The 15,156-nt window shown below is 38.3% G+C and overlaps 1 protein-coding gene across 1 annotated transcript in view; it reads right to left on the bottom strand.

Moving 5' to 3' along the window:
* Positions 1–14,930, bottom strand: part of LOC144257162 (broad substrate specificity ATP-binding cassette transporter ABCG2-like) — a 126,560-nt gene extending 111,630 nt beyond the window's left edge. Inside the window, 3 exon segments of the mRNA XM_077803123.1 lie at positions 9,642–9,757; positions 10,350–10,408; positions 14,740–14,930. Coding sequence (XP_077659249.1) covers positions 9,642–9,757; positions 10,350–10,408; positions 14,740–14,930 — 366 coding nt within the window.
* Positions 14,931–15,156: the final 226 nt, after the last annotated feature.

Raw genomic sequence — 15,156 nt, 5'->3', positions numbered from 1 at the left:
CTTAGCCTTCCCAAGCGATTGCTTTCGCTGGAGACCCAGAATCTGAGAGGAAAGCGAATGACTGGGCCAGTGCCTCCCAGTTCAGTTCACCTCTAGTTCACCGCTGCTCTCTGTATGAGAAACGCGAGATGGGTCATGAGAGAGTGACAGGAGCGGAACACTCTGTTAGGTGTTGAACGACAATGAGATGGTTGGCAAAAGTCACTGGTCTAGCCGCGCACCCCTCCTCTGTTGTGTATATACTGCTGTCTCTGATGGGGCTCTGACAAGCACAGCTGGTGAAAGCCCATGGTGAAGATCGAGTGAGCTAGGTAGCGCCCGGGCGGCTGGGTTCCTGCTTATTATTATTATTATTTTTATTTTTATCTCTCTGTGTGTATGTGTCTCTGTGAGTGTGTGTGTGGGTGTGTATGCATAACGTGTGTGTGTGTAGATAGCGGTGTGTATCGTATTACTGTATACGAAAAAGAAAAACTACAAAAAAAAAATTCTCTCTAGGCTGTGTAGAGATCCCAAAAATATTCATTTGCTGTGGCTTTATTGCTAGCTCTCACGTCCACATGCCAGGTTCGCAGGTGCACTTCATTCCTGATGAGCACACAAGTCCTCGCCGGCCAAGCACCCAACACCCAGCCCCCGCTGGCCGGATCTGGTTGGGGACTCTGCACTCCGGGGCTGGTCGCTGGGCTCGACTTTCAGGCGCAGCAACCATAGACAAAGCTTCAAACTACCTATGGACCAGAAAGCCTTGGGCCCCTTGTTGAGAATGCACTAGTATGGGCTGCCAGGCCTCTGGTTCACCACACTGTGTCTCCCCCAGCTGCAGGTCGAAGAGCATGTATTAATTCAAATTCCGGATCCTTTTACTCTTTTTGTCAAGTCTCTGCATTCTGTTGATAGTTAGGTTTTGGTTCTGGGATTTTATTTTCCACATTGAGTTCATGTTTCACAAATTGTTTGGGGCTTTTTGTTTGCTTTGAGTTTTTTTTTTTTTTTTTCCTTTACAGTTAAAAGCTATGGTTCAAACCTGAGTTAACCCAAATATTTCTGCCGGCTTTATAATTGTACAGTTTTGTATATTAAACGTTTTTGAAGTTATTAATTTAAGAAAGATCATTTAGTTAATTCATTTAGTAACTGATGTATAATAAACGCTATTTTCATTAAGAGTTGCTTTTTCAACTATTTTATTCAAATTGCCTATTGCAGTTGCCAACAATTATTTATTTTCAATAAAGTCTGCATTGTGTTTAAAAGGAAATTCTTTCAAAGATGAGTTGGTTGTCGAAAAGAAAACAATTCGCTGTAATGTTTGATGTGAACAGTTTTAGTCAAGGGGTTTATATTGACACAATATTTTATTGTTGTAAAGATTAAAAAGGTTTAAATAAAACATTTTTCCAAAAAAAATAAAAAAAATATTAAATAAAAGCAATAATTTGGGACTTTTAAAATGTTCAACTGACAAAATAACTAGCTGTGAGTCAATTACTAAACTGTCATGGAAAGGTCACCATAACTGGGAAGAGAACAGACAAAATTCCTTGAGAAACACTTATACACACACACACACACACACACACACACACACACACAATGCATACTCAAATAGGAGGAGAGAGATCTAAACAACAAGCAAGTGCTGCAAAATGAAGAAAATTCTGGCACCAAACTGATCAAAATATTTCAGAGTGGTGAAAATCCAGTTAGGTCTATGCAAGGTCTAAAGCACTCTTGCTGACCCCTCGGGTCTCCCCAGGAGTCTATGAAGGAAGGATCTAGTACATGAAAAGGTCAACGACACCTGCTCATTCGAAGTACTCCAAAGTCTTCTTTGCAGGACCGTGATACATTAATCTTCCTGAGACCAATAAGGTGAGGCTGTCAAACAGCTGGAAGATGGAATACGAAGGCTGATGAATGGTGAAGATGATTATTCATCTCTGCTTTGAAATGCTAAGTGAAAAAGGGAAAATAATGTGTCATTAAACATATGCACTTGAAATTTCTTGGGAAATTATTTTATTCTTACTAGTAAAACATTATCCTCTCAGTTCAACTTGATTTTCTCTTACAAACTTCTCATTTCAATTTATATAGTTGGTAAGTGGTAACCTAAATTCAATGCTTTTATTAAAAAGACTAAAGATTCTTAAAATTTGGTGCACCAAAAATCTAGAATTGGCTAGAATTTTAGTGAAAATGCAGACTCCTAAATAGTCTTCCCAGATAGTGAATTATAATCACAGGAGGTGTGTATAGGGAGTCTATATTACTAATAAGCATCACAGATTATCTCTAAGTACACTCATTTTGAGAACTAGTTATTGACTAAGGATTAAAAGAATATCATATAACTAATTCTCATTGATCCTTGAAAAATTCTGGCTCATTAGGAATTGATTTTCACTCTTCTGTCCTGTTAATATATTATTACTAAATGCTTTAGAATGTCTTTGCTAAATGCTTTAGAGTTAGACTCATTTCCACTTACACATGTTGTTATAAGGCAGTTATATTATTATTATTATTTCCCTCTTTTTACAGTTAAGGCTTAAAGGTCAAGCAACTGACCCAGGACTCAGTTACTAATGGGGCAAGCTTGAGATCTGAGCTCTGATCTAATGCTAAGCTAAGAACACTGCTAAACTATCCTTTATAGAAGTTATTACTTATGGGTAGAAGACAAAAAGGCCACAATCACTATTCAAAACAGTTATTTAAAGTATTTTAAGAGAAGAATCACTTTAATTTAAAAATTTTATAAGCACCTTATGCATCCAGGAATGTATCCAACGATGTTCTGACTCAAAGAGAAACAGGAGATAGGAATCTCTGATTTCAATATGATGTGGATTAGAAATAACTAATGGCTCCTTGTAAACAAAAAAGAGAGTTACAACCCTATCTGAAAAAGATAAAAGTAGAATATTGAAAGTCCCAATAGGAGTGAAATAAGAAGAGATACTCACAGTGAAACAACAAGGTGAACAAAGTGTGAAGTGGACAGGTCTATTCTTGAGACTACAAGAAGCAGTTCAGCGTGACACAACAAGCAGTCTTTATGTGAGTGCTTTTGTTGGTGTTGGTGCTGTACTGGGTGAAGAAGATAACTAAAGTGGGCAGCAAAAGCCCATGAAGAACCCTTCACTTAGAAACTGGAACTTTAGTTTAAAGGACATAAAGAGTTGGGAAAGGACTGGAGGATGGAAATGGGATTGCCTCGGATCCATACCACTCAAAGTGTGCTCTGAGGACTGGCTGCATCACTGTCGGTGTTTACTCTTCAAAACTCCTGAATTTTGAACCCTTCCAGAGAGCAGGATCAGCATTTCAACCAGACCCCAGGTGATGAACGTGCACAGCAGTGTTTGGGAGATCAGAGATCATGCAGAGATCAGAGCTCTCTGCATGAGGAAGGATGCCCATGTGCTAAGCAGAGCAAACCACAAAGAAAATGTCTATGAATCTAAATATCCTACATGGGTTCTGTAATGGGGCCTGAACTCTGGACCCATAACTGGGCATCTTCACTTTTATGTGCAAATGACATTTTAAACTTCAGGTGTTTAAACCCATAGATATCTTTCCTTCTGCTGTTTCCTCTCTTCTAGCATAAAGACTTGGTTATAAGGTTATGGGCATCAGAGAAAGCAAGGTCGTGACAAAGAAGGGAAGCCATGAAGGTGGAGTGTGTGGCACCTGACCAAAAAAAAAAAAAAAAAAAAAGGGGGCCAGAGAGATTCCAGGGGTGATGGACAAAAGGGAGTGACCAGAACTACCTGGTGGCTGGTTCCAGTAAACAACTGAAGTATTCACTGAGCAAATAAGTAAACACTTTGAGATAATGGGAACCAAATCTCTCCTTGTTTGAAATCACTTATAAACATAAAAATGGCAAAGACTAAAAATAAGACAGAGGTGTTAGATTGAAATCAGAAATAGTATTATGAATTCATGGGCTTTTCAATATACACACTAACAGAAACAACTAGAGTTATAGATATATGTTCGTGCATGTATTTTTATAGAAAAAAAATAGATAGGGACTGGGGATGTAGTTCATTAATACAGTGGGTAATTAACATACACAGGGCTTTGTGTGGTATCTCCAGCACTGGAAACACAAACAAGTAAAAAAACAAACAAACAAACAACAACAAAAAATATATATATATATATCTCACATACAAAGGCCCACATGACATGTTGGTAATCAATATATTTCTAAGTAAAATGTGAAACTATATTTATATTATATATGTGTATGTGTACATATACAACAAACACATTATACATGTACTTCCCAGTTTACTACGGACCTAGAAGCAATGCCACTCTAGGATCAGTGAGCACACTGAGCAACCAGATATTGATCTCTAAATATTAACTACACCAGAATGAACCAGGGCGCCAGGAAGAAACTGTTTACTCAGGAAATGTACAAGAGAAGCCTAAAGCAGCATAGTGACCACGAGGTAAATTATTATAAAAGAATCATTCTGAACATATGAAAATACCAAAGCCACATTGAAGAATTTTCCACTTGTCAAATCAAGGCATAAGAGCTAGTTGTATTCCCTCAGAAAATGCTAATCATTTCTCAGGATAAAAATAGTAATTTCAGAGCAGAGATGCCCAGCAGACACCACCACCATCAGATGATGGAGGCTGCTTCCGCCTTCAGGGGGCACATTCCCAGGTGTGTTGCACTGAGAACTCAGCATCCTTTCATGCCTGAGTCAGCTCACGCAACACCCACTGGATGCTCCCAGCAGAGAGTCGTACCATGAACTGTTTCAGATTGGAAGAAGAAAGGAAAAGTGTGTTTCTGGAGAGGATCTTGAGGCAGAATGTAAACTGAGACAGTAGGGAGAATTGGTGAAATTTGAGGAGCCCTGGATTAGAACCTGGCAAAGCCATGCTTATTGACTGGGGAGTGCAGACACCATAGTGTGTCCTACCTGATTGGAGTCTGCAGTAAGGAGTATTTAGGGTAAAGGGGCACCAGTAGAAAAAAAGGAAGCAGCGGAGAGGGAAGGAGAGGCTGCAGATACAGTGAACTGTGACAGCGGGGAATCCAGATGAGAGGACTAGGATTTCAGTTATATTGTTCTTGGAGACTTTCTATCAGTTGGAAATGTTTCTTTATTTTTAAAGATGAGATATCTAAGTTTCAACTATTGAAAATTTTCCTATAAATGTTCCTTTACACTTTTTTTTCTTGAAGGAAATGTCATTTCTTTAATTTCATTCTTCCACACCTTCATGCTCCAAAGCTCAGCAGTTTGTCTCAATCCTCCCATCTCAATTCAATCCTGAGCTGATCCTGTTGGTTCCCTTGAAAACAGACCCAGAAAGCATCCACTTCTCACCATGACCCTCTTAGTCAAAGCCCCATCATCCTCCAACAGATCCTTCTTGGGGCCCTCTCTCACTCTCGCTCTACTGCACAGTCTTCTCCACAGCCTTTGCTCTGCTCTAAAACTCTCAAAACTTCCTGTGTGCCCCAGGGACAGGAAAAGCCATACTTCTTACATGGTCTATGCAATCTGCCACCTGCCCAACTCCACCTCACATCCTAATCTACCTGTGAGGGGCTGAACTGCATACTCCCCAAACTCAGGTGTTGAAATCTATCCCCCAGTGCTTCTGAATGTGGCCACATTGGACACAGCACCTTCAAAGAGGTTATTAAGGTTAAATGTGGTCTTTGAAAGTTGTCATCTGCCTTTCCAATTAGGAGCAAATTAGGACGAAGACACACAAGGGAGCTGACAGCCATCTACAAGCCAAGGAGAGAGACCAGGGAAGAAACAATCCTGAGGATGCATTCACCTCAAATTTCTGCCTCTAGAGCCATAAGTAAATTAATTTTTGTTGTTAAGCCCCAGCCAACCTCTGCTACTCTTAGTTTCTGGGTGTGTCCCTCTGGCTTCTCTCATGTTCCACACACATCAGACATGCTCTGCCTCAGGGCCACTGCCTGCTTCTTTCAACCAGAAGTCTTTCTGAATTTACAGCACATCTGACTCTCTCCCAGCTCATATGTCACATGCTTGTGGTCTTCCCTGACCCTCCTGTTATTTTAAAAAGTTTCCCATTCTCACCATGGCCTTCTTTCCCTATGCTAATGTTTCATATTTCTTGAACCATTTCTTGTTTATTCATTGTATCTCACTAACCAAGAAGGAACTTTTTTTTTTTTTAGCTTCTGAACTCCTGCACCAAGAATACCAGGTACATAGAAGTGATCAGAGAATAAATAAATGGAAAAACAAAAACAAAAACAAAGCAATGTTGTCATAGCATTTACCTTTTCAGGAGTTTAATGACCTTATATGCTGTGTTCCAGTCTAAACCAATTGTGGGCTCATCCAGGAACAAGATAGAAGGATCAAGGACCAGCTCCATTCCTATACTAGTCACTTTTCTTAATTCTTTAAATTCCACCTAAAATACAAATTATTATCATCATCCACACAAATGAACATGGTCATTGTCATTTGGTGAATTAACCTGTACCATTCCTCATAGAAACATGTTATCTTATTATGCTGATTATTCTGTATATCAAGTAAATGACACCTGGGAGAAGGAGGAGATTTCTCAGTTTACCATATGCATAAGCTGAGGCCCAGTGCAGAGTTGTCAAGTGACTGCACCTTATATGAAGCTCAGGCTTTTCATAGTCTTGTATGTTCCTTACTGAGTCAAGTATTTAGTTTTAAGATAATAAGGTACAACACTAAAGAATATGACTCTGACATAAGGAAATACCTATAAAGATAGGAGAGGAAAAGGAAACTACTCATATTGATCTAACCACCCCCCATTGACATACCACCTCCATAAAATGATCCCAAGTAGATTGATAAGAAGAGAGTCAACTTGGAGCTAGGAGTGTATGTATGCTTTATATTATGCCATTTTAGCATATTTTCAATTTTATAATTTTTTTCCCAAAATGATGCTTTCTACACTTTAACTTACCTTAGAATTCCTGATTCATCTTTTCAGAAAAATCCAGAAAAGTGGATATTCCACTGGGCAACTGGCCCAATCTTTATAACAGTAAATGAGGGAGGAGAGGAGAAAGAAAGTTTTGGGGACTTAGGAAGTAGGAAACAGATCCAGGATTTGGAGTCTCCAAACACATCATAATCAAATGCTACTCATGGCCCTGGATTAGGTACTATTAACAAACGAAGTACAGAAGATAATTGGGTACATATATCAAAGTGTCATATACATTTATAAACATCCACAATGAAATCTATTATAATAGATTATATAATTATTGTATAATTATTATAAACTAATAAAAAATTTAAGAATATAAATATGAACTTGATGCTTAAAAATTTTAAAGTGCTACACAAATACATGATATTACCACTACTATCACTCTAGTTAATTTTACATAGCTCCCTAAATAGATAAAAAAAAAAAACCTTCAAAAATATACTAAAAATGTAATTGCTGGGCATGTAGAAAACCTTTGCCTACAAGAGACTTTTCTTGAAGTTTTCTTCTACTTTAAGTAGCAAATTATGACCAATGACATGAAGTCTTAGGATATTCAGCTTTTGAGAAGGTAGTCAGTACTGAACAGATTAATTTGCAAACAAAAAAGTCAACAAGATATTGAATATCAAATGTCTTTCCTATTTTTTTCATCTTCCCTTTACATCCATGTTTATTTACAACCTTTAAAACAAAAAATAATTTTTAAGGTTAAGAAAATCATAAGAATTGTGAAATTAAAAAATCATTTTTATTAAATCTTCATTAATCATTAATCTAAAGCAATTGTCTATTGTATCTTTAATAATACAAATGATTGTGAAAAAGAGATGGACTTCAAACAGTTGATGATTCAGAAACATTTTTCAGTTTGTTCATTGATAATGGTTTTGGTAAGGTAAGGAAATGTGCTTATTTCTTTTTGCAGTTATGTAACAAAAGGTAAACAAATGAAAACTCCAAAGGAATGGTATTATTAATTATATAGTGACAGTAATTATTAGGTAATCAATCATATCATTTGAATAATCAGGCTATAGTTATACATTTATGTCATGCTTAGATACCATAAAAAGCTAAAAAAATTATTTGAATCAATTTACTTAAAAGATTCTAAGAAGCCAACAGCTGCCTTTATATGAGTATCAGTCCCCTAAATGAATCACTGGGGACTGATTTAGAACAACCATATTCCATGCTTTTCTAATTATGTCAAAAGTAATCAGAGTGTTATCTATAACTAAAAGAACACATGAAAAAAGAATCCTTAGATTCTTGTCACTTATCAAATCCAGAAGTGCATTTCAAAAAACCATGCAAAAATGTCCCCCAGAAGATGAAAGGGAGAAGAGCAGCTAAAAGAGGAAAGAGAAGAAAAGTCAGTGCAAACATATCAAATGATCTGTTTCTTTTTTTTTTAAAGAGAGAGAGAGAGAGAGAGAGAGAGATAATTTTTTTATTTTTTATTTTTTTGTAGTTATTGGCAGACACAACATCTTTGTTTGTATGTGGTGCTGTTTCTTAACAATGAGGGTGGGAGAACCATGGAAAAGGCCATTTAGGGCTCTCTCCACATAGCCCACTCTCCATCCCCAGGATTACGCCATGGTTGAGATTGTTTCTTCACTTAATTTACTGCTTCAAAATAGGAATCTGGTCACTTTTCTCATTACTACAAAAAATAGCCAGTTTTGACCACACACACCTTAGGAAACTACTTGGGGCTGAAGATGTAGCTCAAGTGCTTGCCTTACATGCCCAAGGCCATGGGTTCAATCCCCAGCACCACACACACACACACAAAAAAAAAAAAAAAAAAAATCTAAACTTTAGGAAACTTCTGATTAAGGTCACATTGCCCACACAGGAAAGTCCTCTTTACTGGTTTTGATTTTCATCTTACCTTGGAATATGCTACTTCACTCAGATTTAACTCTGTAAGGACTTTGTAGATCCTTATTTTTTTAAGCAGGATAGTCATAGTTCTTGGAAGCTGAAGAGAAGCTGAGAACCACAAGTTTTCTACCACTGTCAAGGTGGCCAACATGATGTCATCCTGAAGGCAAATGCCATTTCAATAAAAAAAAAAAAACACTGATTTGTTTTGTCAGATCATTACTCTAGTGAATGTAAGTTAATGCACAAAAATAACAAACCCAAGAAAAATTTCTAGGTAGTGGTGAACTTTCAACTCTAAACATTTCAGTGACTCTACAGAGAGCTTCAGAGCCCAGGGAATAATTTTCCTTCCCTATCTGCACACCCAGATGAAATACAGGTGATTGTGATGACTTCTAAAAACTTCCAGAATGCTTTGTATGAGGAGTTCATGGGGGCTTCTTTTAGGATAAAAAGAAAGGTGAAGGAAGGGCAAAAAGGACAATAGTATATCCTTTTGGAAATCTAGAATTGCTATCACTGCCTACAGGTTCATATTCCAGGTTTTTTCTGCCTCTACTTTTAACTCCTCTCTTGGTCTTAAAGGAGATTATGTAAAGGTGGTGTAAAGAAAGTTGGTTCTGAGCATGTTCAATTGGAAGCATGCTAAACTATAGCCAAGGCTCTTCCTAAAGAGAAACAGGGGAAATCTAAAAGGAAAACCCACTAATACTTACCTGTATCACATATCCTGAATTACATTGGAAATTGGCCTCCTCAGATACTCCATGTACCCAGACATCTCCAGATAAACCCCTTGGATCTTTCCTTGCAGCTAAGACATCTAGCAACGTATAATAGGACATATTTGTTGTGAGTTTTCCTTCCTACAAAGGCCACATCTCTCACCTATTCTGAATTCAAATTCTGTTCATGTTAGAAAATGAACTAGTCAAAAAGTTCTGTGCTTTAATGTGTGTGTGTACATGCACACACACAAATTCTTTATTTCCTTTTCATCATGTGCTATAAGAAAGCCCCAAAACAGTAAAGCAAGACATTACTGGCTTATCTAGTATAACCCTTTCAAATGACCCTCACCTGGATGGACCCAATCCAGGCAGTAGGCACATTTATCTCTGATGTATGCCTTCACTGAGACCTTCAGCTCCTTTTCTACCCTTTTAATAGTATTTCCTTATCTTTCTTCCTCATTAGCTCATAACATGGCCAACTGCTATTTGCTAATGATCTTATTATGCTCTGTTTGTAACACCAAATTTAATAAGACTATCTGATCCTAAGATTAAAGCTAGTCCAAATACAAGTTATCCTCAAGACCTAGGATCAGACGTCTAGGACATGATCAGAAAATGCATGTGATTTGTAAAAGCACACTGAAACAGGACCAAAAAGACTTATTTACACTTTCTTTTGTACTCACAAAGATTTGCTTCCACTTGAGGGTCCCGTGATGGCATTAAGGCCAGGTTTCATGACCCCACTGTAAACACAAAAACGTACTGATGTATTACTTCACTTTTTAAAGAGTTCTATTGTTGTGGGGACAAAGAAGGCAAGGCACTGAATAGCAGAAAAGTTTTATTTGGCTGCAGCCAAGTTCAGAGGGCATAGCTTTTGCTGTAATCAATTAATCCCCTGAACCCTGAGTTCAGGGAGTTTCAGAGTTTTATACCTAGTGTGTAAGGGGAGGGGCTCAGAAGTTCACATAAAAGCAGCTTTTTCTTTCACTGTTCTGGGCAAATTAACTCTTCAAGGACAACACCTGAGAAGGGGAGAGCTTCTTCTCCCCTTTCTTTCCTCCCCCTGCCAGCTGTTACCCATGGAGCCCATTTGTAACTTATCTTAAAAATGTAGACATCTCCATGAAGCCCAGCTCAAGGCCAGAGGCCTTGTTTGAACATTTCTTCAAAATATTATACTGGATATATTTGTGAAAAACAAGTAAGGGAGTGTCCAGCACCTGGAGTGCTGGTATCTTCTCAGCCAGTGGCCAAGTAAACAGGGCAACACAAAAATAGGAAGTTGATCACATTAGACTCTTTCTCAGAGACTCTTTTGCTGATAGTCCTAAAATCAGCCATGGTTAAGAGTGCTTTTCTGTGGAGAAAGGGGGTGCTACTTCACTATGGTTTAAGGTCTGCATTGAATATATTCATTGAAGGCTGATGAAATTGCAGACAGATAACAAGCATTACAGCTCAAAGAAAAACATCATTAATTAAAAGTCTAGCATACATAGGATATCAATCACTAATCAGGAGCTATAAGAAAAATACCTTAGAGCTCTGAAAATTCTTTTCACTTATTCTTGAAACTACTAATCCCTTTTGGGAAATGACACATTCCATGTCCACAGTCCATGAAATAATTAGCTAATTCTCTTGGATAATCTCCATGACTCTTACTCTTCTTAAAATAGTTTCTGAATAATGTTTGATGATCAGCCTCTTCAAATCCTGCTTCTCAGTCAAGTTACACACAATTAATGAACCAATGATTTGGAGACTATCAGCAGTAGTGTCCTTACTTTTAAAATGTATTCAGAACAAAAATCAACACATCGTAAGTAGCATCTATGATAATAAAAGCAAATGTGACTCCATTTTGTTTTGTGACTCCATTCTGTAAAACAACAATGCTGAGTACAAGAGTCATGACTGGGGAAAGATGTTCTTTTCCTTTTGCTGTAGAAACCTTTAAGAACAGGGAACTACCTAATGGGACATTGTTTCTGTAACTAGGGTGATTAGGCTAACTGTGATTGGTTAGGCTTCCTGATGCTTGACTGCACTCTCTGGCTTCTGTAACCTGGCTTGCTTGCATTGGCTAGACCCCCCCCCCCACACACACACACACCAACATTCCTTTTGCAGTGTTCAGGCTTATCAGGAGCGCCCTTGCAATTGTTCAGGGCTGATCAGGGGAACAGCTTTATGTTCTGGTCAGCCGCCACGGGTGTGCTTCAATAAAGGCTTGATTCAATTATATGTGAGTGGTCTGGAAGTCAATTTATGAAACCCCAGGATGAAGCTTTAACTATAACAATCAAAGCCTGGAACAAAGCACTCCAGAATATAAGAAGCTATCACCTGTTCTTTACATTTTGAGAAGAATATCTTACCAATTAATAAAGCAAAGCACACACTATGATAGATGATTTACTGCTTTGTTCAGTTTCTGATAAATGAACTGGAAATTGCTCTGCATCCTTCTAGCATGGATGTCCTTTAGGGATGACAGGAACAGAACAGATACAAGTATGTTTCAATTAAATTAAGTGTGTGCATGAGGGTAGGGAACACTCAGAGTAGAAGGAGGTGTAGCAGTATAGACTGTGTTAAGACCCAAGATAAAGTCAGAGTAGCAGTATAGACTGTGTTAGGACACAAGATAAAGTCAAATGAGCTGAATTTAGTCCTAAATAAAAGAGGTAAAATTACCAAGAGGAACCAAATGGAGGGAGAGACCTAAAGGCAGGAACACTGCAGGTTCACAGAAATGAAGAAACAGCTGTCTGACTTGATCCATTCATAGCTCTGGTGTCTATGCCAGTCTCTCTTCAGAATTGCTGTGTACACCAAGATGTGTTGTTTTACAGTGAAATCAGTCTTTATTCTAAGCACAAGCTCAAAGCCAACAGCTGTGCTTCCTCATATACTGATTCCCAGGGATGTGTTCCAGCACATCTGCCCCACAGTACTCATATCCATTAGGATTTTGGCATTCATGGCCTGGGACACCTGATCTGTCTCACAATGTACTAGGTTACTCTTGTGGTAACCTTCCTCTGCCAGTGTAAAGACATGCTAGTGACTGGGTATGTCTGGGGGTATAGGTCAGTGTTAGAATATAGGTCAGTGTTAGAGTGGGTAATTAGCATGCATGAAGTCTCAGGTTCAATCATTAGCAACCCTCCAAATTCAAAATGCTTGGGTAAACACTCAAAGTGCATTTTTCTACAGTTACATTTTTTGTATTAATTTTTTTATTAACCCAGCAACTGCTTCTAAAATGAACAGAAACAAAACTTATTATTTTCTATTGCCTAGAAAACTCCCCAGGTTTTTAAGAAATGAACTCAAGGAAGGAACAAGACATCCTGAATGACTCAGCTAGAAACTGAATATGAATGTGTTAAGACAAAACATTTCACAAGTACTGCTGTTTGGCTTTCTCTAACACTTAAACCCCAGTGTTTTAGCAAACAGTGGTAGGGGTAGAATCCTAAATGCCACAATTCCAATGTGGAACAGTGGCTAATTCCACATCCATTCAGGCAATACAATCATGACCTGCCTATTCTGTATGGACAAGATACTCGTCTAGGACATGGGCTAGTGGTGAGAATAAATCAAGCAGACCTGACAAAGTCCCAGACCCCTGAAGTACACATTCTAGTCCAGAGATAAGCACCCTACAGCTTGTCACTTATTTTCTATTTTCACAAACACTGGGATTGGAAAGATCCATGCTCATTGGTTTAAGTAGAGTCTAGAGCTGCTTTCATGCTACAATGACAGTTAAGTCCATCAACTATGGTCCACCATTCTTGGTTTCCCCATCCTCTCTCCACCTTTTTCTAGCCCCTCACAAGCCATACCCACCTTATTTTCTCCTTTACAGCATGTGCCTGGAGAACTCTTCCTCATACTGTAAACCCGCGCCAACCAGACTGTGTCTTACTGTTACCACTTCTCCCTCCTGTTCTCCACCATTACACACAGCACACAGAATCCCAAATAGTAAGTACACGACATAAAAGGCACCTAAATAACACCTGTTGGATCTATTACATTTTACTGGATAAAGATCCACTCTTTGGTATTGTTTTGTTTATGGCCAGAAGAGGTAAATGTCATTCCTGGGGCATAGTCAACCTACACACACGTGCGTGGGTGCGCGCGCGCGGGCACACACACACACACACACACACAATTTTCATTTTCTCAGTCTCCATGCATCTGGCTCTCCAAAGAAAGGTGAGGGGCTTCTGCTCTGTGTCTGAATATTTCTATCAATCATAGCAAACAATGCAGGGAAACTGCTCTAGTTTTCTGAATCTCACTAGACTACAAGGTTTCCAAGAACAGAGGGCATATCTCTGTCACTAGCATCTTGTATAGCACCAGGCAACTACTAGGCAAAGTCTAAAATGTATAAAAGAGGCAGAACACCCTCACTTCTTGAGAAACCAGGATACGGGCTATGCTCCCTTCTCCCTGCCAGGAGAGGTCTGAATTACTATTTTTTAAATAAATCATGCTTTTGTTTCCTTGGTGTGCTTCTCTAATGTTATACTTCAACATTTGAGGAAGTGGAACTCATCATTGATAACTCATGGTATCACTACCTAAAATGTGTCTGTCTCAGAAAGCACATTGGAGTAGTGAAATAAAAACATGTTCTATTTCATCGTTTGGAAAAATTATGGTTACAATTATATCTCGACAATCAAAAAGCAATAAACTATACCACCAGGCCTTTTTTCCAACAAAATACAAGGCTTATCTATGAAAAACCAAATGGCATTTTAATTGTTCAGTTTCTCAAAGAAAGATTGATGCCCAGGGTATAACCACTTTTAGGAATCTTTTTTCATTTCAGTTCCTTTCAAAGCTAAACACATACTTAACAAGTGATCCAATCATTTCAGTCCTAGTTTAGCCCCAAAGAAATGAAAGCATTTATCAATATATCTGTATCATCTAAATCTTAAAAATAAATATTCATAGCAATTTATTGGTAATAGCCAAAACCTGGAAGTTCACTATAGGTCAATAAAGTGGTCTTTTAAAAAGTTCATGCACATACTTGACAGCTGATAGTTTCTGTTTCTCAGTTGTTTTCTGATTAAACAGAAAGCCTCTCTTCTCTTTTACATAATAACAGATGCTGTGAAAACTTAACACAGGCCCTTTCTGGTCACTGGTGGTCGTCCCAGGTTGGTCATCAGAGTTTCTTTGGGACATGTGGATTAAAACCAGGTCATTGTTGGAAGACATCTGGAGAGTTCTGTATTTCTGTAGGAAAAAAAAAAATAGTAAGTTGATAGTCCAGGTAAATGAGATTTTAAACATCAGATAACAACACATGAACACTGTATGTGTTCTTAGTCACTGGTGTGGTCGATGGTCACTCCGCTACCTCAGTCGCAGAGGGTAGAGACATGGAGTCAACACACTGACAATGGGAGCTGGTGAGAGCTGGCAGGTGACAACTTCAGTCGAC

The sequence above is a fragment of the Urocitellus parryii genome, chromosome 10 (genome assembly GCF_045843805.1).
Source record: "Urocitellus parryii isolate mUroPar1 chromosome 10, mUroPar1.hap1, whole genome shotgun sequence".
Classification (NCBI taxonomy): Eukaryota; Metazoa; Chordata; class Mammalia; order Rodentia; family Sciuridae; genus Urocitellus; species Urocitellus parryii.
This window is presented reverse-complemented; position numbering and strand designations above follow the sequence as displayed.